Source organism: Corylus avellana, chromosome ca1, assembly GCF_901000735.1.
Source record: "Corylus avellana chromosome ca1, CavTom2PMs-1.0".
Taxonomy (NCBI): Eukaryota; Viridiplantae; Streptophyta; class Magnoliopsida; order Fagales; family Betulaceae; genus Corylus; species Corylus avellana.
The window spans coordinates 628,250-655,681 of NC_081541.1; the positions used below are offsets into that span (position 1 = coordinate 628,250).

The 27,432-nt window shown below is 37.9% G+C and overlaps 6 protein-coding genes across 6 annotated transcripts; 4 read left to right on the forward strand and 2 right to left on the reverse strand.

Moving 5' to 3' along the window:
• Positions 1-10,627: 10,627 nt before the first annotated feature.
• LOC132175643 (UDP-glycosyltransferase 88A1-like) lies at positions 10,628-12,349 on the forward strand. The gene has a single exon (XM_059587655.1). The coding sequence runs from the start codon at positions 10,790-10,792 to the stop codon at positions 12,212-12,214; it is 1,425 nt and encodes a 474-aa protein (XP_059443638.1). The 5' UTR covers positions 10,628-10,789; the 3' UTR covers positions 12,215-12,349.
• Positions 12,350-14,244: 1,895 nt separating this feature from the next.
• LOC132175677 (UDP-glycosyltransferase 88A1-like) lies at positions 14,245-16,088 on the forward strand. Its single transcript, XM_059587702.1, has one exon. The coding sequence runs from the start codon at positions 14,569-14,571 to the stop codon at positions 15,982-15,984; it is 1,416 nt and encodes a 471-aa protein (XP_059443685.1). The 5' UTR covers positions 14,245-14,568; the 3' UTR covers positions 15,985-16,088.
• A 1,447-nt stretch (positions 16,089-17,535) lies between these two features.
• LOC132175661 (anthocyanidin 5,3-O-glucosyltransferase-like) lies at positions 17,536-19,713 on the reverse strand. Its single transcript, XM_059587679.1, has 3 exons — positions 18,127-19,713; positions 17,813-17,983; positions 17,536-17,747 (listed from the first exon to the last, which is right to left on the reverse strand). Exon 1 carries the CDS (start codon positions 19,606-19,608, stop codon positions 18,184-18,186), a length of 1,425 nt encoding a protein of 474 aa, XP_059443662.1. The 5' UTR covers positions 19,609-19,713; the 3' UTR covers positions 17,536-17,747; positions 17,813-17,983; positions 18,127-18,183.
• A 732-nt stretch (positions 19,714-20,445) lies between these two features.
• On the forward strand, positions 20,446-22,097 carry LOC132175688 (anthocyanidin 5,3-O-glucosyltransferase-like). The gene has a single exon (XM_059587713.1). It carries the CDS (start codon positions 20,574-20,576, stop codon positions 21,975-21,977), a length of 1,404 nt encoding a protein of 467 aa, XP_059443696.1. The 5' UTR covers positions 20,446-20,573; the 3' UTR covers positions 21,978-22,097.
• A 1,836-nt stretch (positions 22,098-23,933) lies between these two features.
• Positions 23,934-25,600, forward strand: LOC132175652 (anthocyanidin 5,3-O-glucosyltransferase-like). Its single transcript, XM_059587666.1, has one exon. The coding sequence runs from the start codon at positions 24,079-24,081 to the stop codon at positions 25,504-25,506; it is 1,428 nt and encodes a 475-aa protein (XP_059443649.1). The 5' UTR covers positions 23,934-24,078; the 3' UTR covers positions 25,507-25,600.
• Positions 25,601-25,696: 96 nt separating this feature from the next.
• LOC132175668 (anthocyanidin 5,3-O-glucosyltransferase-like) lies at positions 25,697-27,269 on the reverse strand. The gene has a single exon (XM_059587690.1). The coding sequence runs from the start codon at positions 27,216-27,218 to the stop codon at positions 25,794-25,796; it is 1,425 nt and encodes a 474-aa protein (XP_059443673.1). The 5' UTR covers positions 27,219-27,269; the 3' UTR covers positions 25,697-25,793.
• Between the last annotated feature and the right edge of the window lie 163 nt (positions 27,270-27,432).

Genomic DNA, 27,432 nt, shown 5'->3' on the forward strand with positions numbered 1-27,432 from the left:
GTCACCTAGTGGCCGATATAAAACTCTCATTGCTGGGAATGCCGGGCTGGGAGATGGTTTATATCCCACGCAAGATCAATTGGGCTGCCCATGCTTTAGCTAGTCTGGCGATGTCAGAAACCATGGATCATGAGTGGGGCTCTGTTCCTCCTGAATGTATTTGTGGAATTTTAGAGGCGGATCGTATTGGATCTGTGCCTTCTGAGTTGATTTAATGAGAATTCAAGTTTTTATCACAAAAAAGTTGGATACAAAACAAAATGACATTATTTTTCAAGGGTCCTTCGGTTTTGGTAATACTAGCCATCAACGTGCACTGGGCTCCAAATCTAGCCGCCCAGGGCTAAAAAAAAAAAAAAAAAACTGTGGTCTCAATATATATACCCACACAAAAAACTCAGGCAGTAGTTCTGTAGTGTCCCAGAATTTTCAAAGCTATTTAAATAGATTATTTTGATAATGATGTTATTTTAATATCCATTGTAGCTAAGGATTTTAATTCTTGGGAAATTTATGAGAGTGGTAATTAGAGAATAGTAATTGGTGAAATAATAGGATAGTAAATGGTAGGTATAAGGATGGTAGAATAAGAAGGTAGAATAGTATAGGGTAGGTAGAATAGTATAGGGTTGGTGAAATAGTATAGGGTTGGTGAAATAGTAAAATGAGGGTATAATTGTAAATTGACGGTAGAATAGTGTTTGATTTTCTCCTATAAATAGAGCTCTTCTCCTTCAGAATTTTCACCACTCATCTCCTCCCCCATCTCTTGCATATATTCTTCCTTCTTCCGCTTTTTACTCGGTCTTTCTTCTTTCTAAGAGTGTTTACTCAGAACAGAGAGAGAAAGGGCGAGACCAAGCGCTACAAGAAAGAAAGAACACAAGAGATAGCGGACTTTAGAAATTAGTTTCAAAAGATATACTAGTGGTATTAGTCATATTGGAGCAACTGGATTCCTTCATACCACTTTTAGCTTCAGTCTAGAGGTAAGTAAATTCACTACCCCTTCTAAAATTACTTCATGTCATGCTATTTATATATTCTTGTATCAAATTGTAAATGATTATTTTATTTACGTATTATGAAGTTATGTTGCATGCATGAAGGATTTCTAAAAAAATTATTTAGAAAGTTTATATTTCTTTAAAGGCTTTTTAAGCACAACAAGTTTATATTTGGAAAAGTTTCCATTTTAAGAAAAGAAAGTTGAGAAATGATGATGATTATAAGAAAGAAAAAAAAGATGATAAACCCTCCTACATGTTGCCCTAAGATGCATCAAAAGAAGTACAAAGAAAAGTACAAGAGATGAGATAAATCTTTATGAAATGAGGGCACATGTATGGAGGAGAGTATTTTTGGCCCCAAGATAAGATAAGATGAGAGTTCGGTACCGATACTCGGATGGAGGCGAAACCACTGAAGGAGGCTATGCCAGAAGGTGGTATTCCATCAACTAGACCGTTGAGTGCACAAAGAAAGAGTTAATTGACGGTCGGGCATGGCTGTGGCCACAGTTCAGTGCCATGGTCACAAGGACCCGCAACCCTCGTGCACAGGGGTAATAGTGTACATGGGCCTATTATGAGAAAATGATACTATATTTTCAACGATGATATGCTATGATGATTTATAATGATTATTTATAATGATGCATTATGATGATGATTTATAAAGATGATTTACAACGATGATCTATTACTAGATGTAATAGTATGTATATATTACGGGAGATGCAACCGTACATACAGATATTATTATGGCTAGAATTATATTTATTTGCGAAAACGATTTTCAAAACTGAGAACAAGGAGTAAAACTATTTATGGTTGTGGATTTTACTTGGTGGGCCCCCTTTGGGCTCATTCAGTTTTATTTCTTGTTTTCAGGTAGAAAGGATGCTGGAATAGGAGGCCGGAATGGGGTGGGAATAATTATTAATTTTCAAAGTCTTTTCATATAAGTTATTGTAATGATATGATATTCCGCAACTAAAGTTTAATGTTTTCTAATTTCGCTTGTAATAAAATCTCTTGAAAAAAAATGTTTTACGCATTTATTGTATCTTTTAAAATCAAGTACTCTGATAGACCTTATAGATCTTTGCAAGAATTTTTGTTGAAAAAGAAGAAAAGTGGCAAACTCAGTCTTAACGGACTGGGGATGTTACAAGTTCTGTACCCAACACCAGCCATGGGCATAATTTTTTTATTTTTTATTTTTTAATTTTCTACTTAAAAGAAAGCAAAAAATAACAACTTGATCCATTTTACGTATGAAATCGGCTTCAATAAAATAAACAAACATATTGCTTTCAGAGAAATGAATTTTCTATCTAAATACGCATCACCCAATCTGAACCGATCAAGTTATCCATGCTAATGAGTGTGATACGTACAAACCAAGCATATTGAAAAGGCTTATCGCTTTACTCGTTAAAATTGTTAAAGTAATGATTAAGTAATTAAATTTACCTTTTTCTATCTGCTTAATCTTTTGAGATAACTTGTGATTTAACATAAACGACATATTGTTAATATATGAGAAATGTTAAAAGGTTTTTCAATTCTCAAAAATCATGTTTAAAGTTTTGTTGACAAAAGAAATTTATTACATTTATAGTATAAAACTTTTGTAACTTCCTTTTTCATTTCTTGAACAGCCAAACAACGCCTTCTGTTAATAGATTTTTTTTTTTTTTTTTTAAAGCCAAATAAGTTCATTGCCATTGGTTTGTTAAATTCTGTTTAATAGAAGGAAAAAGAGGTGGTGGAAATGCGTCCCAATATTGCAAAAAAGAGTTGTTACGTCTCAAAAGGTGAGAGCACAGTCCATATTAATGAGACCCTTTAAGTAATTGACATGAGGATTCCTCTTGACGTAAACAGGCATAAAAGATTCTTTAAGTCAAGTTCTCGACTCTCGTCAACAATTAAAGTCTAGCCGCCTCTTTTGAAGTCTTTACACTTGGAAGGTGAAGCCAAAGCCAATGACTTGGGAAAGTGAAGTGAAATGCATAAAAGTCTAAAGAAAATATCAATTATTAAATGTCTTGTAGACTTGAAGGTCTCCACCCCAAACTGAGTGACCAATAATATCCCGCTAGAAAGCTAAAGGTCTAAATTAAGAAAATGTGTATACAATTAATTAATGGACCTTTAATGTTATTAATTATCCATAATTCTTCCAATTTTATTCATTTCGAGACTCCACTTCTCCATTTTATGCTATCCCTCTAACCATTTGTATTGTATTTAATTTCAAGGCACTATATTTACATTTTAAGGGACAATTTTCTTGCCACATTTTATTTAGCATTTACTGCTTTGAGTATCAACTGCAAAACCTATTGCAATTTCCTTCCCAAATTTAAAATTATCAATATATTAAAATTCAATAATGATCAACCTCACATTCGATTATTTGTAGAATAATATCTTTTTACTTTCTCAATAAGTATTTTTCTTTATCTCCAAGTTTATGGATATTTTTTATTTATTTATTTATTTTTTTTTTCTCTTTCCGCGAGTATTTTGCTTGGAGAATACTCAAAACTTAACATATATATTGTTAAAGTATTGATTAAGTGATTAAATTTATTTTTTCCTATCAACTTAAGCATAATTGGTAGTTTAATATGGTATCAGAGCCAAAGGTCCTATATCGAACCTTGACTCCGTTAATTCACCCTCATTTAAATTAAATATTCCACGTATTGGTTCTTACCTATTAAAAGAGAGTTTGAGCCCACACGTGAATGGGAGTGTTAAAGTATTGATTAAGTGATTAAATTTACTTTTTCCTATTAGCTTAAACTTTTGAAATATCAAGAAAATTTCAGATTCTTAGAGTTTTTGCTTCTTTGTGACGTCTTGGGTCTTTCTCCCCTAACCCTTATTTTATTTTATTTCTCTTCTTGAGTTTCCTTTTTAGTCTTGAATTTTTAATTTAAGCTGTTATCATACGCTGTCAGAACAATCATAGTTCTGCCCGGCATCAAAATTCCGGTAGAAATTGAAGTGAGGTTTCTTCTTAATATAACAGACAGAAAATGATGTCAAATCATGATCTCAATTTGATTTTCATTTCTTGAACAGCTAAACAGCACCCTTTGTAATAGATTCATTTTTTTCAAACCCTTTATTGTTCATTGCTATTGGTGTGTTAAATTTTGGAACAATGGTAATGCTCCATCAATATATTGATAGAGTATTATTCATTTCTTCACGCATTAGTCGAATCTGTTATTGACCCAAATTGTTTATATAAACTTTCAAATAATAAAATTAAAAAAAAAAAAAATTTATGGTTTGCATAAATCATGATGAGCATTTGATTGTGGCACACATTCTTTTAATTACTTTTGAAAGTGACATTGTCCATATACAATGTCCTTTGTCGGCTCTCTCAAAGACTTACTTTAATTTGCCCATTCATCACGGTGGGCAAGACTTCTGCAAGGTCGTTTTATACAAAATCCAACTTCCCACCCACCCACGCATAATTTTCTCATTTGCATTTGCTTGGAGTCTTCTAATTTTGGTCCTTCAACTTCCCGGAATTTGCCCTCAGGCGTACAACATGAGTTAGGAGTTAGGACTTTTTAGACGACCAAAACAAAAGAATAGAAAACTCTAGTCTCTCAACAATGTAACCTATTAACCTTCTTGTAATGTTACAAGTCAATATTCATATCTCTCAATATTAATCTAATGGTAATTTTAAAAAATACGTCAATTTTAGAGGACACAAAAATAAATTATAACATTACTCTATAACTTTCTCCATTGAGCCTACACACGTACACACGAAAAACTGAGGCAGCCATAGAGGAGGCTATAGTTTTGTACCCAACACCAGTGGCCAGCCATAGACCGATTGATCGACCTGTTACAGAGCTTGCCAAACTAATAATCACACACCAGCCTTCACTCACTATATATAATTAATGGCCATCAAAAAACAAAAACAAAAGTTGGTTAGAAGTCAAGGTCTCGACACTAAATAGGAAGACAAATTGGACACTGCAATTTATTTATGCTCCACCAATGATATTAAACACTAGCAGCGTTTTTTTTTTTTTTTTTTTTTTTTTTTGAAGTCTTTACAGTTAGAAGGTGAAGTAGTAGTCCAATACTACTATTGGTGTAAACCGTGACTTTCTATTATGTATGACTTGAAAAAGTATAGTTCTAAAGAAAATTACAGCAACCACATTGATTACAAATCATGTTTTAGTTTCCCTAACAAAGAAAATTAAATACATCCTAACATCCATTTTTTTATTTTCTTTTCTTTTCTTTTAAGCTTTCACTTTCATTTAGTGAACAGCCAAACAGAGTCCGTCATAAAGAAAAAAACTCCACATCTAGCTTTCTAGTTTCTCATCCTCTTACCAGAATCCAGGTGGCCAAGGTGGGCTACTAGCAACAGCCGGGGATTAATTTATTTTGTCCACGCACCACGGTGGGCTATGATTTCAATTACTCGGCTATGTTTGGCAAAGGAGTAGATTTGAAGAAGTTGATTGGAATTGTACTAAATCTAATTGATGTGAGAAAAAAAGTTAAAATGTTTTATATAAAAAAGTGAAAAAAAAAAAAAAAAATTATTTTGTAGTGATTTTTTATTTATTTAAATAATAATAAAAAGTAATTAATGTGATATAAAAGGTAAAAATATTGGTTTTAATTTAAATTTTAAGTCCGATGGGTCCAGTTCTTTGCCAAACACACCACTCATTGTGTACGCATATTTTCTTTACCTTTAAACCTTTAGCTTTCTTACGGACAGCCGGCCAAAGTTGATAATGGATGTTATTGGCCGCTCAAGTCTAAAGACTCGAACAAACACGGCTAGCATTTAATAATTGATATTTTTCTTTAATGGATATTATTGGCCACTCAAGTCTAAAGACTCGAACAACAAACGCGGCTAGCATTTAATAATTGATAGTTATTGATATTTTTCTTTCATGGATATTATTGGCCACTCAAGTCTAAAGACTCGAACAAACGCGGCTAGCATTTAATAATTGATATTTTTCTTTAGACTTTTATGCATTGGACTACTTCAACTTCTAACTGTAAACACTTAAAAAAAAAAAAAAGGTTTCTAGCGTTTAATAATATTGGTGAATGGTGAAGCATAAGAGTATTCCTAACAGCCTCATCAAAATAATCAAAAGTATATTTTTAATTATTTAAATAAATTACTTTTTTAGAACACCTCAACAACCTCACTATTTTAACAATCTACTTTCACTATTCTATTTAAATATTCTTCTTTAATGATTTGTTTATACCTTTTTTTTAACTATTAAAGGAAAAGAGAGAAATGAGTTGTTTAATCAATAGGTGAATGAATAGTAATTTTTAAATTTAGTAACTACTGTTCACCTCACTATTTTTTTTTTTTTTTAAAAAAAAAGTAGTGAAGCTGAAAAGTGGACATTTAAGCCATTTTGATTAAATTGCCTCACCAAAATAAGCAAGAAATGATTTTGATGATGCTGCAAGGAGTGCTCTAAATTGTTGTGTCCAATTTGTCTTCCTATTTATTGTCGATACCTTGACTTGAGGAATCTTTTGTGTTTGTTACATCAAGAGGAATCCTCGCTTCAATTTCTGTAGGGTTCTCACCAATGTTCTATATGGACTGTGCTCTCGGCTCTATTTGGCAAAGTGTTTTCTTTAAACACCGTAGACTGTAGTTGATATAGATTAATGTGAAAAAAAAAAAAAAAAAAAAAGTAAGGATTTTTGATTAAAAAAAAAAAAAAAAAGTGATATGAAAAAGTGAAAGAAGTTTTATTTTATAGTGATTTTTTTATTTTATTTGATTAGTAATAAAAAGTGAATAATGAGATATAAAAAGTAAAAAAAATTAGAATGTTTTGATGTTTAATTTTTTGGGAAATTGTGTATAAATAGTAACAAAAGAAATTAAAGGCTTTGTCCTTTTGAGTTAACAACTCTTTTTTTTTTCTTTTTTTTTTTTTTTACAATATTTCCTTCTTCATTAACGATAATTAAATTTTGTGCAGCAATTTTATATGAAAATTAATCGAGAAAAAATGAATAAATTAACGCGGAGTATGAAAAAAATAAATACATTATAAGTTATATTTTTATGTTTTAAACGATAATAAATTTTTGAATTGTCATTTATATTCTTTAATATTTTTAGTAATTTTTTTAAAACTATTTTTAGCAAACTAAAATTTTGGCTCGGTCACCGATGTCAAATGACCTCTATCATTTTATTTTTGTCGAGTCTTTTTACTTATTTTTATTATTATTATTATTATTATAAAAGACATTTTTTTGGCGCTTTTATGTGGTGAGTGAAGGTTGGTGGGTGACTTTTAATTTTGGTCGTCTAAAAGTCGTAACTCATCTTGTACGCTTGAGGGTAGATTACGTGAAGTGCGCGGTTATCAGTTGAAGGACCAATTAAAATGCAGAGACTCCGAAATGTACGTATGACCTGAAAAAATGAAGCCCAATGCATAAAAGTCTATACAATAATCATTCATTTTTAAAGTCGTAGCTGCCTTTCTTTGATTTGTGTTAACTTCCAATTTTTTTTTTTTTTTTTTTTTGGATACATTGCCCTGGCAGCCCAAGTTGGCCCTGCCCTTACTTGGGCAGGCTTGGACAGAGTTTTAGATAGCCAGGCTCGAAGCTGATAGGCTTAACTGGGTTGGGCTATCAGAAAACATGTGTACCTACACCAGTGGCGGATCCGGCTATTTAACATCGGGGGTGCCGCTAAAATTTTTTTGGCGTCTTAAAAAATTTTTTCACCCTAAAAATTTGATAATTCACACAATATATGCATCACAACAGTGGCGGATCCACTTGGTACCTTGGGGGTGTTTTTTTTTTTTTTTTAACCCACGGCACCCTCAAAAAAAAAAAAAAAAATTTATAATTTTACCAACTCTTCAGCACTCAGCAGTCTCCCGCACGCCGCACCAAGGATTTCTAAATTTTTTTTTTTTTTTGAGGGTGCAGTGGGTTTAAAAAAAAAAAAAATTTAAATCCTTGGGGGTGCCACGGCACCCCCAAGGCACCCAGTGGATCCGCCACTGACCTACACCAAATTTGTTATCTTGAACATTGTAATTGTTAAAACATTGGCTGAGTTATAAGCGTGATTCCTGCTATTATTTATGCAGTTACTGGATTTCAAAGCCTCTGACCTATTTTATTTTGGGTTGAAATACACTTTTGTCCCTTAAATTTTTTCCATGTTCGAATATTCTCATTGATATTCAAAAAGTTCCAAATTTGTCCCTAAACAATTTAAAAAGGAGTAATATGGTATTTTCATCCAATTGAATTGCACGTGGCAGACATCAGACTAATGTGTCATGATTAACTGTCTGTCACGTAATGCAGTTCATTGTTGATGGATTGAAGGACAACATCACTCTCTTTTAAGTTGTGCAAAGACGAAATTGAAACTAAGGCCAAATTTCAGGTACTAAAAGTGTATTTATTAATCTTTTTTACAAAGGGCTTCCTCATGTTTGTTGGTGCACTTTCATATTTATTTATTTATTTATTTTCAATTTCAGGAGAAAGATGAAAAGCTTGATGGTGATGCAGCTTTAAACAAATTTTTCCAAAACATATACTCAGATGCTGATGAGGACACCAGAAGGGCCATGAAAAAAATCATTTGTAAGACTTTTAGTCTTATGTTTAATATATGTTGATTCATAATATATGTCAAATCCAATATTGTTTTTTATGCCTTTCTTGACGATGATATGAGGGTTTTATAAACTATTTGGTGAATTTGTTTCCCGTGTCTTTATTGCTTTCTGTACACGGCTTTGTAATGTGTGTTTCAATATTACACAGGTCGAGTCAAATGAGACAGTGCTCTCCACAAACTGGACAGAAGTGGGTTCAAAGAAGGTGGAGGGAAGTCCTCCTGATGGTATGGAGATGAAGCAGTGGGAGATCTAAGAGTCTTACTCTAATCGCATATATTGTAATTGAGTGTGCGATTTTGCTCCTTAAATGTTTTTAGTCCTTCTGTTTTCAAGCTTTGTTGGTGTGGTTGTTTGTGCAGGAATGCAAGGAAACTCGCTCTCTCTTCTTTTTAGTTCTTCCTTTTAATTATGTGTGTACTTTATTTTGCTCAAAATTGACACTTCATGTAATTCCAGTATCAGAACCCCTTTGCTCTTAAATCAAAATGACTTTTGAGTTTCTAGGTTTGCTTAAATCTTTCTATCCTCGATTTTAAGCATACGCATGTCCTGATCGAGAGCCATGAGCTCCCGGTTGTGTGATTACTTTGGGGTGTACTGGTCCTACTGGAAGTGGCATCCTATGTGCTCTGCCCTAACTTTGATTTGGATCCTTTTCCTTTCCTTCCTAAAGACGGGGCATGAAAACTTGTAGGGTGCTCCCTGCCTGAGTGGGATCTTGCTCAGGTAGAGGAGTCCCTTTTCATAGACCCTTGCCCAATGATGGGGCAGAGATAGTAACAGGAATTTATAATTGCTAAGGATCCTGTCCCTGGCTCACCTTGTTTGTGACCTCATTTAGTTAGTACAAATAACCAGACTCTTTGAGACGTGCCTTGTTTATTAGTTTTAGATTAACAAAATGTTGTTATCTTCTGCCTCCTTTTTTCTAAATAACTATTTTCTTTTAAGGCATAGTTTCTACAATTGTAATGGTTGGGTTGGGCTTCACATGATATCAAAGCAAAATCCTGAATTCGAATTATGTCCTCATCATTTGCTTTATATTTTAATTAAATATTTTATGTGTTGGGTATAAGTTATCAAGGGAGAGTATTAAAATATAAATTAAATGAAAATTCATCTCTTCCTATCAACTTAGAATAAATAGTGATTTAACATATTATTAAGACGAATGCTCTGAGTTTGAACTTTATTTAACATAATATCCTTGAGTAAGAAAAAGAACATTGAAATGTAGTGTGAATTAGTGATGGGTAGAAACATAGGCTCATTTGAGGTTCAAGCTCTAAATGAGCCCTAAGCCATCAGCAGCCGAAGGCTAAAGCTCTAAGAGCATCTCCAACAATAGTAGTTAAAGTAACTACAGAAAAAGTAAAATTTTTTAAATTAGCTACTCGTTTTTGCTATGTACAATTCAACAAATTCTTTATTCTATTCTCTATTTATATATTTTATTGTAGGGAGAAAGAGGAATGAAGGAAGAGTGAAAAGAATAAAAAATAAAAAATAAATAAAAATCAAATTTTTCAAAAACTTTTACATTAGAGGATCTGTTGGAGTATTAAAATAGCATATAATAGTTAAATATAACTTGAATCACCTGTTTGAAAGGTGGTTGAATCAACTATTTGAAAGGTGGTTGAAGATGCTCTAACAAGGGCATTATTTTTCTATTCTTCTTAGACACATGCCTTATTTATCCATAATTATATGAATATTATTCACTCGGAGTTCTCCATTTTAGGCTCCCTGTAACCATATGTATGTTTGATTCCAAGGCAGTATCTTTACTTTTTAAGGGACACGTACATGATTTATTAGGATTATGGCTTGCCTTTGATTTATTTTAATTTGATTCCAAGACGGTAGGTAGTATATTTCATTTCATGCTACGTGGTAAGCACAATCATAGGCAACGGTCCCCAAGGCCCAATTGGGTTATTATTACTCCCCATCTACTCTGCCCCCACAAGAGTGAAAGGAAGGCTTGTTGGGTAGTGAAAGGAAAGCTCATCTTCTCCGTTGAGCCAAACACACAAGAAAACTCAGGCAGCTATGGAGGAGGCTATAGTTTTGTACCCAACGCCAGCCATAGGCCACCTGATCTCCATGGTAGAGCTCGCCAAACTCATACTCACCCACCACCCTTCACTCACCATACACATACTCATTTCCCCCCAGCCTTACAACGCCGGTTCCACTGCTCCATACATAGCCGCTATCTCTGCCACCACCCCCTCCATCACCTTTCACAATCTCTCCAACGTTCATCTCCCTTCCAACTCCTCTCCCCACCATGAAACACTTACCTTTGAGCTCCTCCGCCTCAACAACCCCAATCTCCACCAATCTCTCCTATCCATCTCCAAAACCTACAACATCCACGCGCTCATCATGGACTCCTTCTGCTCTCACGCTCTCTCTGTTGCAGTCAACCTCAACATCCCTGGCTACTACTTTTACACTTCCGGCGCCAGTATTCTCGCTTACATCCTATATCTCCTCACTATGCACAGGACCACAACCAAAAGCTTCAAAGACCTTAACACCCTTCTTGACATTCCTGGCTTACCACCCATATCAACCTCGGATACGCCAAAACCATTACTTGACCGCAATGAAAAGATCTATGAGAACATTTTGGACTGCTCAGTCAGCATGATTAAATCAGCCGGAATAATTGTCAACACTTTTGAATCCTTGGAGCCAAGAGTTATCAAAGCAATATCAGATGGGCTGTGCGTCCCAGAAGGTCCCACGCCACCTATTTATTGCCTAGGACCGTTGATAGCACCTGGTAGTAACAAAAGAAGTGGCGGCGAAGAGGCCGTGCCGGAGTGCTTAAGGTGGCTTGACTTGCAACCTAGTGGAAGCGTAGTCTTTTTATGTTTTGGAAGCTTGGGGGTGTTCTCTATGGAACAGTTGAAGGAGATAGCTATTGGATTGGAAAGAAGTGGCTTGAGATTCTTGTGGGTGGTGCGGAATCCACCCACTCAGGAACATAGCTCGGCCGTTATAGCCCATCCTGAACCGGACTTGGATCTGTTGCTTCCTTTGGGTTTCTTGGACCGGACAAAGGAGAGGGGCCTGGTACTGAAGTCTTGGGCCCCACAAGTGGCCGTGTTGAACCACAACTCAGTTGGTGGGTTTGTGACTCATTGTGGTTGGAACTCGGTATTGGAAGCGGTGTGCGCGGGCGTGCCGATGGTGGCTTGGCCGCTCTATGCTGAGCAGAAGTTAAATCGGGTGATATTGGTGGAAGAAATAAGAATTGCTTTGCCAATGAACGAGTCCGAGAATGGGTTTGTGAGTGCAACAGAAGTGGAGAAGCGACTTAGAGAGTTGATGGACTCGGAGGAAGGTAACTCGATCAGGGTGAGGACCTCGTGTGTCCAAAATGATGCGAAGGCTGCAGTCAAAGAGGGTGGATCTTCTCGTGTGGCATTAGCCAAACTCGTTGAGTCGTGGAAGCCGTGTTGAGTCGGGTGGACAACATTATTGGCTCACATTCACGTGGTACATGTTTACTTTATTGGCCCACTTTGATGAATTAGAGTTATAATTAAATAAGAAAAATGTCTTCTTTCTATCTATAAAGATACACAACTTTCATAATTATTTGTGTTTTTAATATACATGTTTAATAATTATTGTTTAATGTACATAAGATTAGGATCAAATGGAAGAGACTGTTTTTCTGCTTCTACGATCAATTCCTTTGACATTTGTAATAATAGATCCATGTATCTAACTTTTAAGTAATTTAATTTCCATATTATAGATTTATAAAAATTATAGTATTTTTAGCTTATAGAAACTCACTTCCCTTTATTGAATAATATTGGACCATAACAAAGAGTTGTACAGAAAATAGAAAGGGCAACCAAAATAATTAGGAAAACAAAGCTTTATTGAATAAAAAAAACACTTCTTCTCTTTGTCCATTACTCGAGCGCATGGCCTTGCCTTTTTTTTTTTAACTCTTTCAAACACTACCAAAGAGTTTATACTTGATGCCATCCAAAAACTTAAAGAAAGTAGATCTCCAAGCCTTGCTGAATGCCAATGGACCAAATACACCCCAAAACCCCACTACAAATCCAAATGGCATGCCCATATAAAACCACTTCATCTCAACCCACCCAACGCTCTCGCCACCTTCATCATCAACATTTGGTGTTGGCCCAAGGGATGAGTCATCTCCAACGCAGCTGGACGTAAGTGGAGGTCCACAAAGATCATGGTCCCCAATGAAACTCAGTGCACTAAAACTTTAAAGTTGAGTGCCGGAGGAAATTCTGCCAAAAAAGTAGTTGTGTGATAAATTCAAATAACTCAAGAATGTTAAACTCGCCATGCTTTGAGGTATTGCACCTGAACCATTCCATTCACAACCCAGTCAACCACTTTAATGCGTTCTAGCTAAATAGCATTTGATTGTGGTACACTTTCTTGTTTTTTTCTTTTTCTTTTTCTTTTTTCCTTAGAAAAAATATTCTTTTATGGTATATGCTTTTAGTTTGTTTGATTTGGATACAAAACAAAATGACATTGTTTTTTCAGGAGTCCTTCGGTTTTGGTACTACTAGCCATCAACGTGCACTGAGCTCCAGATCTAGCGGCCCAGGGCAAAAAATAAAAAATAAATAAAATACTGTTGTCCCAATATACCCACACAAAAAACTCAGGCAATAGTTCTGTACCCAACACCAGCCATGCTGCCATGGGCATAATTTTTTTATTTTATTTTTTCAATTTTCTACTTAAAAGGAAGCAAAAAATAACAACTTGATCCATTTTACTTATGAAATCGGCTTCAATAAAATAAACAAACATATTGCTTTCAGAGGAATGAATTTTCTATCTAAATACGCATCACTCAATGAGTCAATCTAAACCGATCAAGTTATCCATGCTAATGAGTGTGATACCTACAAACCAAGCATATTAAAAAGGCTTACCGCTTTACTCGTTGAAATTGTTAAAGTAATAATTAAGTAATTAAATTTGCCTCTTTTTATCAGCTTAATCTTTTGAGATAACTAATAATTTAACATAAACGACATATTGTTAATATATGAGAAATGTTAAAGGTTTTTCAATTCTTACATCTTTAAAGTTTTGTTAACAAAACAAAGTTATTACATTTATAGTATAAAACTTTTGTAGCTTCCTTTTTCATTTCTTGATCAGCCAAACAACGCCTTCTGTTAATAGATTTTTTTTTATTTTTTAAAGCCAAATAAGTTCATTGCCATTGGTTCGTTAAATTCTGTTTAATAGAAGGAGAAAGAGGTGGTGATAACTGATAATGCGTCCCAATATGATGTGAAGGTCGCTATGATGTCAGCAATGAGTGAAGCAATTTTTCAATTGAGAGAGAGAAGACTCGGATTACTTCCACGAAGTCTTCTGGGTGAGGAAGCTTGTGGAGAGATGGGGCCGCACAATGTCCATCTCTTCATCATTCTGCTTTTGAAACTGACATTGTCCATATCCAATGAATCTCCTTTATGCTATATGCTTTGTTTCCAAAGACCATACTTTACACTATTGCTTGACTTTGACTTGGCCACCAAAAGAAAATTAAATATTCCAAGATTCCTTCGGTTTTGGTACTACTTCCTAATCTAAGCCGCCCAGGGAAAAGAACTAATACCAACACCTTCATCATCACTGTCACTGACTTGTAGCCTACTAAAATAAAAATTAAAAATTAAAAAACTCTACCCCCAATACTGAACCTATGCACATTTAACGCACATCAAAAAAAACTCAGCCAGCTTCTCCGTTGAACCTAGTTGTCTTAACCACACAAAAATACTCAGGCAGCTATGGAGGAGGCAATAGTTCTGTTCCCAACACCGGCAATAGGCCACCTGATCTCCATGGTAGAGCTTGCCAAACTCATACTAACCCACCAGCCTTCACTAACCATACATATACTCATTGCCCCCCAACCTTACAACGCCGGTTCCACCGCTCCATACATAGCCACTGTCTCTGCCACCATCCCCTCCATCACATTTCACAATCTCCCCAACGTAGATCTCCCTCCCACCTCCTCTCCCAACCATGAAACACTTACCTTTGAGCTCCTCCGCCTAAACAACCCCAATCTCCACCAATCTCTCCGATCTATCTCCGAAACCTTCACCATCCACGCGCTCATCATGGACGCCTTCTGCTTTCACGCTCTCTCTGTTGCAACCGAACTCAACATCCCTGGCTACTACTTTCACACTTCCTGTGCCAGTAGTCTCTCTTGCTTCCTATATCTCCCCATCGTGCACAACGCCACCACCAAAAGCTTCAAAGATCTTAACACCCTTATTGACTTTCCCGGCGTACCGCCCATACCTTCCGGCGACACGCCGAAACCACTACTTGACCGTAACGATCCGGCCTACGACTGCTTTCTAAACTGCGCATTCAGCATGGCGAAATCAGCAGGAATAATTATCAATTCTTTTGAATCGCTGGAGCCAAGAGTTAACAAAGCAATATCAGAAGGGCTATGCGTCCCGGACGGCCCAACACCACCTATTTTCTGCATAGGACCTCTGATAGCGGCCAGTAGGAGTGGCAGCGAAGAAGTCGTGCCGGAGTGCTTAAGGTGGCTTGACTTGCAACCGAGCGGAAGCGTAGTCTTTTTATGTTTTGGAAGCTTGGGGTTGTTCTCAATCGAACAGTTGAAGGAGATAGCCATTGGATTGGAAAGGAGTGGCTTGAGATTCTTGTGGGTGGTGCGGAATCCACCCACTCAGGAACATGGCTTGGCCGTCACAGCCCAACCCGAGCCGGACTTGGATCTGTTGCTTCCTCCGGGTTTCTTGGAACGGACAAAAGAGAGGGGCCTGGTAGTGAAGTCTTGGGCCCCACAGGTGGCTGTGTTGAACCATGACTCAGTTGGTGGGTTTGTGACTCATTGCGGCTGGAACTCGGTGCTGGAAGCAGTGTGCGCGGGCGTGCCGATGGTGTCTTGGCCGCTCTACGCTGAGCAAAGGTTCAATAGGGTGATATTGGTGGAGGAAATAAGAATCTCTTTGCCAATGAACGAGTCCGAGAATGGGTTTGTGAGTGCAGACGAGGTGGAGAAGCGAGTTAGAGAGTTGATGGACTCGGAGGAAGGCAACTCGATCAGGGAGAGAACCTTGTCTATGAAAAATGAAGCCAAGGCTGCACTCAGTGAGGGTGGATCGTCTCGTATGGCTTTAGCCAAATTCGCTGAGTCGTGGAAGCAGTGTTGAGTGGAGTGCTTATATTATCTGCCTTGTTTGTTATAGGCTTGATTTGCACTTTCTAGCCTTTAATTAAACACATAGAAAGGAAATAAAAACATAATTTTGATTTTCTTCTTTCGAGTGAATAAACATAGCTTCATTATCTACCTATGTCTACCAGTTTCGCGTATTTGGGTGAATGGAATTTCACATTTGCAAGTAATCAGGACACCGCGTGAATATAACGTTTTTAGATCTAAATATATATAGTCTTATTTTAGATTAAGATATGTTTTAATCTAACAATTATAGCTGTAAGGTTGGAGAAGACCGGCCGATGTTGGCTTGGCGACACTGGGCTAGAAGTGGCAATTCGAGATAATGGGTTGGATTTGTGTGGTGTTAAATTATAAGTATAGGGCTATATTTTAAATTCGTATTTGGCCCATTAAATTTATAATTTAATGGGCCAAAATATTCAACCATCACATACAGGTTAAATAAATGGTCACCCAATCTGATCCATATAACACGTTTAATAAACATATTATGTGTTTGTTTAAGATTGTGGTTTCAATAAGTATGATTTAAATTTTTTTTTTTTTTGAAATTATTACTTTTTAAAATTACATAGGTATTTGGTAAAACATGTTAAAAATTACTTTTTCATCAAATATTTGTTATGCGAAATCGTGATTTTGGTTTAAATTCGCATTTTTTCAAATTAGCACCCCTTAGACTGCTTATAAAAATCGCATATTTTTATTTTTATTCTAAATTAAGTACTTTTTAAATCACAATGCTAAACACCTTACGTTTTGCGATATATTATAAAAATGCATATTATTCTTGTGAATTCACAAAACGCACTCTATATCTAGTTAAACTCAAACCCATCCAATTTCTCCCCACTTGAACCAATTGCATATAGAAATGTTTGTTTTCATGATCCTACAATTTTTTTTTTTGTCTATTTTCATATAAGATGTGTAAATTCATCATTGAATATATGAGACTAACAAATTCATTAGTAATTAAAAAAAAAAGAAAAAAAAGAAATATACACATTTCTTTAATATTATGTGCAGGTATCTTTTTTTTTTTTTTTTTTTTTTTGAAATAATGTGCAGGTATCTACTATTTCACTATCTGCATGTGTGGACGCAAATAACAATTTTAAGGTAGCATTTAAATTCCTTATATATATATAATTGTTCTGATTTAATTGGCTTATATGTTATTATTTTATTATTATTATTTTTCAAATGTTCTTTTCCTTTGCCAACTATAAATAGACGACACAGAAACTTAAATAATGTATGAAATACAAATTTTTTAGCAAAATAATTAGCAAATGTGATCTAAATAATAGCGTTCAGTTAATAATTTAAAATCTATATGAGAATTCATAGGCTAATCTCTAGTTGTTAGTAATCTATTGTTTTTCTCTCTCGGTAAACAAGCCGTTTGAGTGTTGGTTTTGTAGCCAGTGTTTTTATTATTTTCTTAAAAAAAAATTAAAATATATTTTTGTATTTATTAGAAACAGAAAATTACAACTTTAAGGTTTATTACATTATATGGGAATAGCAAATAATAATCATAGTAATTATGCAAACGCAAAAAATAAAAAACATATACGAATACAAATACTATTCTCAATAACTACACGTCTCCATCCGTATTTACTCCCCCGCCCAAACAAAGCTCCATAATTCAATTATCTATCAGCTGTCACCACATGGATTGTCTCATCAGCACGTCGCTTGTCACCCTCAAAGCCAAAGGCGCTGCAGATGCATCTGAGGATCAGGATCCCATGTTAATGGGTTTTTAACTTAAAAGTTTGACGTACCTGAGCAAAATTCGTACAATATTATTATGGCCACTATTACTTCGTGTGTCATCAGGAGGGTACGCGAGTTGACAGTAATTACGAGCTTTGTTCCTGAGTTGACAGTAAATCACATGCATTTCCATTGAATTGAGTTCGCCCCTGCTTCGTGTCATCTTTATTTGCAACAGACTGTGGAAGAAAAAAAAAAAAAAAAAGAGTTCGTCCCTCTCTAATAATTAAACATTCGTTTGCATAAATAAATAAGCTGCTAAAACCAATAGCCTTGATTAAGCAATAAAGCTAATTATGGATTTTAGGAAACCAGTCATTACTACAACTCTACAACAACAAATTCTTGATGAGACGGGCCGGTGAAACAAGCTAGCAGCCTAGCACGTGGTCGTCAACCACAACTCAGCCAACTCGGCGAATGCAACATGAGAGGACCCTCCTTCCTTCACGGCTGCCACAGCAGCATCTCTCATGCCTGAAACCCTATCCCTCACCTCTCTCCCTGCCTCCGACACAATTAACTCCCTCACTCGCTTCTCCAACTCGGCAGCACTCACCAACCCGTCTTCCGACTCATTCACCGCCAGCGCCACCTTCAATTCCTTCACCAAAACCACCCTGTTCATCTTTTGCTCCGCATACAATGGCCAAGCAATCATCGGGACGCCGCCACACACCGCTTCAAGAACAGAGTTCCACCCGCAGTGAGTCACGAACCCGCCCACCGAGCCGTGACTCAGTACCTCCGCCTGTGGAGCCCATTGCTTGACCACGAAACCCCTATCCTTGGTCCTTTCCAAGAAACCTTGTGGCAATAATTCATCCAAATCTGGCTCTTTGTTATTATCTGTGGCTGGATTTCTCACCACCCACAGGAACCTCTGCCCACTGTTTTCTAATCCTACCGCTATCTCTCTCAACTGCTTCGCCGAAAACAATTCCAATCCCATGCTCCCAAAACAAAGAAACACAACGCTTCGACTCGGTTGCGAGTTTAGCCAATTCAAACACTCGTGCTGATGATCATCTCCGTCTTGATTGCTGCTTGAAATCAAAGGTCCAATGCAGAATATTGGTGGGGTCGGCCCATCTGGAACACATAGCCCATCCGATAATGCCTTGATAGCTTTTGTCTCGAGCAGCTCGAACGTGTTCACTAAAAGTCCATTTGATTTGGCCATGTGGGTTGCTGAGTCCAAGAAATACTCATAAACTTTAGAACTGCGATCTGAAGTAGCTTTCGACATGTCTGAAGCCGGGATAGACGGTAAGCCGGGAATATCAATAAGCATATGATTGAGATCTTTGAAGCTTTTATCCAGGTTTTTATGGAGAGTGGGATGGTACAGAAAGGCTGCTAGACCGCTTGCGCTTGAGGTGAAGAAATAGTAAGTAGGGATGCTAAGGTTTGCGGCCACTTCGAAAGCAGCATCGCAGAAGAAATCAATGACGAAGGCTTTGAGTTTGGAGGTGTGGGAGATGGTTTGGAGGGCTTGGTGGACATTTGGGTTGTTGAGGCGTGGGACTAAGTACATCAATTCTGGTGGGAAAAGAGTGGAAGGGACGCCGGAGATGGGGGGGAGGTGGAGGAAGGTGATGGATGGGGTGGCGGCTTCCACGGCGGCCATGTATTGGGCGGTAGAGCTGGCTACGTGTTGGGCGGTGGACGCAGAATGTGTGTTTAAGACGAAGATTGTGATGGAGAAAGATGGGTGATGTTTGAGTATGAGCTTGCCAAGCTCTACCATGGCGATTAGGTGGCCTCTGCCTTCAGAGGGGTATAGGACTATAACCTTCTCCATAATGTTCACACAAAAAAAATGTAAAGAAGTTGAAGTATATATAATAAAATATTCAGACAAGTTATGGCTTTTCGTGGTTAGCTAATTAATTGGGTATAGAAACCCGATAACTTTCAAGTGTGTGTTCCGTATTATGAATATGGGATGTGGGAGGTTTGATAATATATAGCGCTTTCAATAGGGCACTTTGCTAAAATTGCTTTTGTTTTTTGTTTTTTATTTTTTTAATCCTTACGTAACATTAGATTTTTTTATTAAGAAACAACAAAAAAACATCCTCTCAAAAGTTTTTTAAATTCTTCATAAGACAAAAATAAAGCATCTAAAAAGTAGTAACAAATGGAGCCCATTGTCATAAAGTAAATCAACCATTCGGTCCATTCTCATTAAGTAGACTGGTAGGCCTTATGAAGAGTGGTCCTTATTTCATTTTTTTATTTTTTTATTTTTTCTTCTAATTCTTATTTCACGACTTGAAACGAATTTTTGTTGAACTGCCGTTTCTGTTTTGTGTGGCAAAGGAAAGTTCCACGTAGCAGATAATTGCGAAGGTTTTTCTACCAGGTTTTCTCAACTGGTTTTGTCTAGTTGCCATCATTTACTTCTCCACTAGAGATCCTGCTATGCTTATTTTTCCCAACCGACCCAATCCCATTTCCTGTCTTATTGCGTGTGTGTCGTCGTCGTTGATTAAAAAAAAAAAAAAAAGTACAATAATTATTGCGAATTTACACGGAAAAATGCTATCCATGGACCATGCGCATTTAAAATTGTAAATAATAAGAGTACGTGTATCAATATTGCCATAAAATAAATCAGCATTTAAAAGAGAAAAAGTAAGGAAGAATCAATTCTTGTGTAGGGGTAAGTTTGTAATGTTATGCATTTTATTTTTTCTACCCTTGGAGTTTATATAAACATTCAAGCACCCATGGTTCGTGAAAGTACTCAATCCGTGTAAAAATATGGAGGATGTGATAGTCCTGTACCCTTCTCCCGGAAGAGGCCATTTAATTTCCATGGTGGAGCTTGGAAAGCTCATACTCAGACTTTACCCATCTTTCTCCGTCACAATCATCGTCTTAAGCACACAAAACACAAATTCTGCCGCCAACGCCCAATATGCAGCCAGCTCTACCGCCCAATACATGGCCGCCGTCAATCTGCCCCCTATCTCCGAAGTCCCTTCCACTCCTTCCCCATTAGAATCCCTCTTCTTATTCCCACGCCTCAACAACCCAAATCTCCACCAAACCCTCCAAACCATCTCCCAGACTTCCAACCTCAAAGCCTTTATCATTGATTTCTTCTGTGATGCTGCCTTTGAAGTGGCCGCAAACCTTAGTATTCCAACGTACTATTTCTTCACCTCTAGCGCAAGCGGTCTAAGCATCTTTCTATACCGCTCCACTTTGCATAAAACCATCGACAAAAGCTTTAAAGACCTCAATAATATACTTCTTGATATTCCCGGCTTACCGCCGACCCTGGCTTCAGACATGCCACAAACTGCATTAGATCGGAATTCTAAGGTGTATGAGTATTCCTTGAACACTGGAATCAACATGGCCAAATCAAATGGACTAATCGTCAACACGTTCGACCAGCTCGAAAGAAAAGCAATTGGGGCAATATCGGATGGACTGTGTGTGCCAGATGGACCGACTCCGCCAATATTTTGCATTGGACCTTTGATTTCAGGCAGCAATCAAGACGGAGATGATGATCAGCACGAGTGTTTGAATTGGCTAAACTCGCAACCGAGTCAAAGCGTCGTGTTCCTGTGTTTTGGAAGCATGGGATTGTTTTCTGCGAAACAATTGAGAGAAATGGCAGTAGGATTAGAAAACAGTGGCCTAAGGTTCCTGTGGGTGGTGAGAAATCCACCACCAGAAAAAAACAAAGAGCCAAATTTGGATGAGTTGTTGCCAGACGGTTTCTTGGAGAGGACCAAGGAGAGGGGTTTTGTGGAGACGCAATGGGCTCCACAGGTGGAAATTCTGAGCCACGGCTCGGTGGGTGGGTTCGTGACTCACTGCGGGTGGAACTCAGTGCTTGAAGCGGTGTGTGGCGGCGTGCCGATGGTTGGGTGGCCTTTGTATGCGGAGCAAAGGATGACCAGGTTGGTATTAGTGAAGGAATTGAAGGTGGCGTTGACAGTGAACGGGTCGGAAGACGGGTTGGTGAGTGCGGCCGAGTTGGAGAAGCGAGTGAGGGAGTTAATGGACTCGGAAGCAGGTAAAGAGGTGAGAGAGAGGGTTTCATGCATGAGAGATGATGCTGTGGCAGCCGTGAAAGAGGGAGGCTCCTCTCGTGTTGCATTGGCCAAGTTAGCTGAGGTGTGGATGGCGACGACGTCCATACTCTAAAAGATATTAGTAGCTGTAATAAGTTAGGTAATGTGGCATTATCTTTTTGCATTTATTTTTCTAGGTGTAGCTTCTAAGTTTTAACCATTGGAAAATAAAATATGAGTTTATTTCTGTGTCTTGGATGAATAGAACCCGGACCAGTCATGATGTAGCGGCTAGAACAAATGTCAATTACGTTACACTCTGCCTCATTGTAACGTTACTTCCAACCTTTTAAAGACCATTAATTGTGATCCTTTCATTGGGTTGCTTACCTGTATTTCTTTTTTGTTTTTGTTTTCTTACTTTTACAAATTTTATATTACTATAAAAGATATTTAACTTGTTACCTGCTCGAGTTACTAAAAAAAAAAAATTTCTTAACAGTGAAGGTGATTGATTTAAAGATTTAAAAACCTTTTGTTTTTTTCTCCAACAATCATATCTATGAAAAATTTTATTTTCCAAATGGCCATTGCGGTTATAATTTTCAAAATTTTAATATAAAAATAACATATTGGAAAAAATAAGTAAGATGAGAGAGAATGTTTTGTATTTTTTGGATGCATTTTAGCTTTTTAACTTTTTTAAATAGTTTGATGAAATGAAAGTGCTCTAAGACTAAAATGGGACCAAAATGAGCATATTTAGTGAGTTGTTAATTTGGTAAATATTGTTCGGCGTTCGCTTACCAAATATGAAATCAGTACTAACAACTAACAAGTCTCTATCATTCTCTCTCCTCTAAAAAAAATATTAGATTATGTTAGTGCACTATATTATATATAGGCAGTAGGAGTGGAACTTTAAGTTTTATTTTGGAGAGGCGAAATTTTTTTAAGGTACAAATTAATTTTTAACGGTCTATTTTATTAAAAAATATATATTTCTTTAAAAAAAAATTATTTGTTTTAGAAACTACCTTTTGGGTTGGGAGAGGGGGCTTGGCCTTAGAGTCAAGGGCCAATGTAAATGTATGCTTGGGGGACATTCTTTAAAAATCCTTGAAAAACCATTTTTAAATCAACTATTATCCTTAATATTTTCTTTTTTGTCCACCCAAATTATTTTCTCACTCTTCAAATGACAAGTTGAAGTCCTACTCTTTTTTTGGGGAGATGGAAGATTCGAACTAGTAACCATCACTTCATGAAGTGTAGTCTCTAGTCGACTAAGCTACCTCTTTAGGACAGTTGAAATATACTCTTAAATCAAGTTATTTCATAGTTTATGACAAACGTTGCTTATCACACTACATAAAGAGGTGAAAATATTGTAAAATCAAATATATACTAATAAAATTACATTTCTTTTCGGACTCACAAGCCTTTTGTGGTTGTGAAAAGAAATGTAGTAAAATTAATTTTCTCTTCATTGATTTTTTTTTTTATAATTTTTTATTTATTTCGTACCCCTCTCACTCAAAGTTTTGGTTCTGCCGCTGCTTAAGGTGTTGGGCCCGGAATTTCTTTTTGTCAAAAGAAAGCAAGGATGGATGCAAAGATGAAGGCATTAGAAAAGTAGCAATCTTTTGATCATTAAAAAGAGTTTTGCTGGTATGCGAAGGGGAATGTGCGGTTAATATTAGAACTTGACATCGTGGACAAATTTATGAAAAACTCTATAAGATAATGAGCAAGTGGGGGGAGCGAAAGCTGCGAAAGGCTTCTTCTCTTTTGCCAAAGACAAAGGTAGTCATAATCGTACTGGTGTAGCAGACTTTCTTTTTATGCGTTCCACCGATCGACGATGACTTCTTCCTAGATAATTGTAGACCAAAGACTTTGCAAACATATGCAGTGACGCAAATATTTATTTCTTGTATGGAAAGAAGCCAGGTAGGCGGATCCTTCAGTCTATTCAATATAACAAATCTTGAAACCCAATTGGTGCGAAATCTTTCGAATAAAGTCCTACGCAAATAAAACTATATATTACATTATTTAATGAGGTGCCAATTAATAATTCGGGCCTTTGAATGGACCGTCTTTCTCTTAGAACATATTCTTAATTAATACATTTCTTTTTCCCCAAGTTCGATAAATCTCCTATTAATACACGTATGGTTGGGGTTACTCAGAGGCAGAGGAAGAGGAAGCTAAGCTAACATCCTGTGAACATGGAGGAGGTGATAGTCCTATACCCCTCTCCAGGCAGAGGCCACATACTCGCCATGGTAGAGCTTGGCAAGGTCCTAGTGAAGCATCACCCTTCTTTCTCCATCACAATCCTCATCTTAGACACACAAAACAGAGCTAATGCCTCCACCTCTCAATATGCAGCCAGCTCTACCGCCCAATACATGGCTTCTGTCAACGCCACCACTCCATCCATCACCTTCCACCACCTGCCCCCAATCTCCGACGTCCCTTCCACTTCTCCCGCCTATGAGTCAGGCTTCTTACTCCCACGCCTCAACAACCCAAATCTCCACCAAGCCCTCCAAACCATCTCCCAAACGTCCAAACTCAAAGCCTTCATCATTGATTTCTTTTGTGATGCTTCTTTCGAAGTAGCCGCAAATCTTAGCATCCCCACGTACTATTTCTTTACCTCCAGCGCAAGCAGTCTAACTGCCTTTCTATACCTCCCCACTCTCCATAAAAAGCTGGATAAAAGCTTGAAAGATCTCAATGATGACGTGCTTCTTGATATTCCAGGCTTACCCTCTATCCCAGCTTCAGAGATGCCGAAAAATATGTCAGATCGTAGTACTAAAGTGTACGAGTATTTCTTAAACACAGCAACCCACATGGCCAAATCAAATGGGCTTATTGTAAACTCGTTTGACCTGCTCGAAAGAAAAGCTATTGAGGCAATATCGGATGGGCTATGTGTGCCAGATGGACCAACTCCGCCAATATTCTCTATTGGACCTTTGATATCAAGCAACAATCAAGATGGAGAAAATCAGCACGAGTGTTTGAATTGGCTAAACTTGCAACCAAGTCAAAGCGTGGTGTTTCTGTCTTTTGGAAGCATGGGATTGTTTTCAGCAAAACAGTTGCATGAAATTGCCGTTGGATTAGATAACAGTGGCCAAAGGTTCTTGTGGGTGGTAAGAAATCCGCCACCAAATAACAACGAAGAGCCAAATTTGGATGAGTTGTTGCCAAACGGTTTCTTGGAAAGGACCAAGGAGAGGGGTTTTGTGGTGAAGCAATGGGCTCCACAGGTGGAGATACTGAGTCACGGCTCGGTGGGTGGGTTCGTGACTCACTGCGGGTGGAACTCGGTGCTTGAAGCGGTGTTTAGCGGCTTGCCGATGGTCGGGTGGCCTTTGTATGCGGAGCAAAGGTTGACCAGGGTGGTCATGGTGAAGGAATTGAAGGTGGCCTTGGCAGTGAACGAGTCGGAAGACGGGTTGGTGAGTGCGGCCGAGTTGGAGAAGCGGGTGAGGGAGTTAATGGACTCGGAAGCAGGCAAAGAGGTGAGAGAGAAGGTTTCAGCCATGAGAGATGCTGCTGTGGCAGCCTTGGAAGACGGAGGGTCCGCTAGTGTTGCATTTGCCAAGTTGGCTGAGTCGTGGGTCACGACAACATGCTAGTTATTGTGATTGTGATTGTGATCGAGTGCTCCTTTTTCGTGCGAGTAGCTTTTTAATCATCCTTTTATGTATAACTGACCATCCTATATATGATGGGTTGAATAAATATGAAAAAAAAAATTTGAAAAATTGCTCTCTTTCTATTTTCGGAGAATACCATTTGGAGACTTGTCATTTGATAGTTTACGCAAACCTTAAAGACAGAGTACTATATGTTATGGAAAGAACAATTTCAACCTTATGAACATTAATTACAGTGGTAGACTGCGTAGCCGATTGAATCAGATTCATGTCACCGTTTGTTTCCAGAGGTGAGCAAGTTTGGCCAAGGCAACAAGAGATGACCCACCCTCTTTCATTGTTGCCACTGCACCATTTCTTATACCCAAAACTCTCTCTCGCACCTCTTTTCCTCTATCAGACTCCATCAACTCTCTGACTCGCTTCTCCAACTCACCCGCACTCACGAACCCATCTTCAGACTCGTTCGTTGCCGTTAATGCCACTGCCACCTTCATTTCCTTGACCATAAACACCATATTCATCTTCTGCTCTGCATACAGAGGCCACGCAATCATCGGCACGCCCGCACATACCGCTTCAAGTACCGAGTTCCACCCACAGTGCGTCACAAACCCGCCCACCGAGTCATGGCTCAGCACATCCATCTGCGGGATCCATGACTTCACTACACGTCCCTTATCTTTTGTTCTTTCAAGAAAACCTTGTGGCAATAGTTCATCCAAGTTGGGCTCTTCTGGTGTCAAAATTGACTGGCTCTGGCTCTTATTTTCTGCGGGTGGAGCCCGTACCACCCACAAAAATCGGTGCCCACAATTTTCCAACCCTGTCGCAATTTCCTTCAGCTGTTTGGCTGAAAACAAACCCATGCTACCAAAACATAAGAACAAAACACTTCGGCTGGGTTGTGAGTTTAGCCAACTCATGCACTCGTGCTCATCTCCAACATGGTTGGTCGAGATCAACGGTCCAATGCAAAATATAGATGCGGTTGGACCGTCGGGCACGCAAAGGCCATCAGATATGGCTTTGACGGCCTTTGTCTCTAGCAATTCGAACGTGTTTAAGATAATTCCATTGGATTTAGACATCTGGGTTCCCGTTTGTAGGAAATTATTGTATACATCAGTATCACGCACAAGTAAAGGTGTAGGCATCTCTGAAGCATGGATTGGTGGTATGCCAGGGATATGAAGGAGCGTATTGTCATCTTTGAAACTTTTGGTGGTGTTTCTATGGAGGGTGGGGGTGTATAAGAGTCCGGTGAGAGAACTTGCGCCGGAGGTGTAGTAATAGAAAGCAGGGATGTGAAGGTTTGTGGCGACTTCAAAGGCAGCGTTGTTGAAGAAGTCAAAGATAAGGGCTTTGAGATTGGAGGTATGGGAGATGGTTTGAAGGGCTTGGTGGAGATTAGGGTTGCTGAGGCGCGAGAGCTCGAAGGCAAGCTGCTCGACGTGTTTGGTGGCGGCAGAGAGAGGGATGGTGGGGAGATGGTGGAAGGTTAAGGAAGGGGCGGCGGCATTGACGGTGGCGATGTATTGGGCGGTGGAGCCCGTGGTGTAGGGTGGGGTGAGGATAAGGATCGTGATGGAGAATGATGGGTGGTGTTTGAGTATGAGCTTGCCTAGCTCCACCATAGAGATCAGATGGCCCATGCCCGGAGATGGATACAAGACTATGGCATCCTCCATTTCTTTTTGTGCCTTTCTTCTTCATTTCCAATCGAGAATGCAATATAATATATATAGAGTTGATGATCTTACTATGCTTTTGATTGATTGTACTTGATAAGTTGGACCATATCGATCCGTTGAACTCTAGCATGCACATGTGCTTTCAGATCTGGCTACTGGTCTTAGCTACTGGTCTTAGCTACTCCAGTGCCATCTCTTCAAGCTGGTAGCT

Coding starts and splice junctions, on each gene's coding strand:
- LOC132175668 (XM_059587690.1), bottom strand. CDS start 27,218: ATGGAGGATGCCATAGTCTTGTATCCATCTCCGGGCATGGGCCATCTG.
- LOC132175677 (XM_059587702.1), top strand. CDS start 14,569: ATGGAGGAGGCAATAGTTCTGTTCCCAACACCGGCAATAGGCCACCTG.
- LOC132175652 (XM_059587666.1), top strand. CDS start 24,079: ATGGAGGAGGTGATAGTCCTATACCCCTCTCCAGGCAGAGGCCACATA.
- LOC132175688 (XM_059587713.1), top strand. CDS start 20,574: ATGGAGGATGTGATAGTCCTGTACCCTTCTCCCGGAAGAGGCCATTTA.
- LOC132175643 (XM_059587655.1), top strand. CDS start 10,790: ATGGAGGAGGCTATAGTTTTGTACCCAACGCCAGCCATAGGCCACCTG.
- LOC132175661 (XM_059587679.1), bottom strand. CDS start 19,608: ATGGAGAAGGTTATAGTCCTATACCCCTCTGAAGGCAGAGGCCACCTA.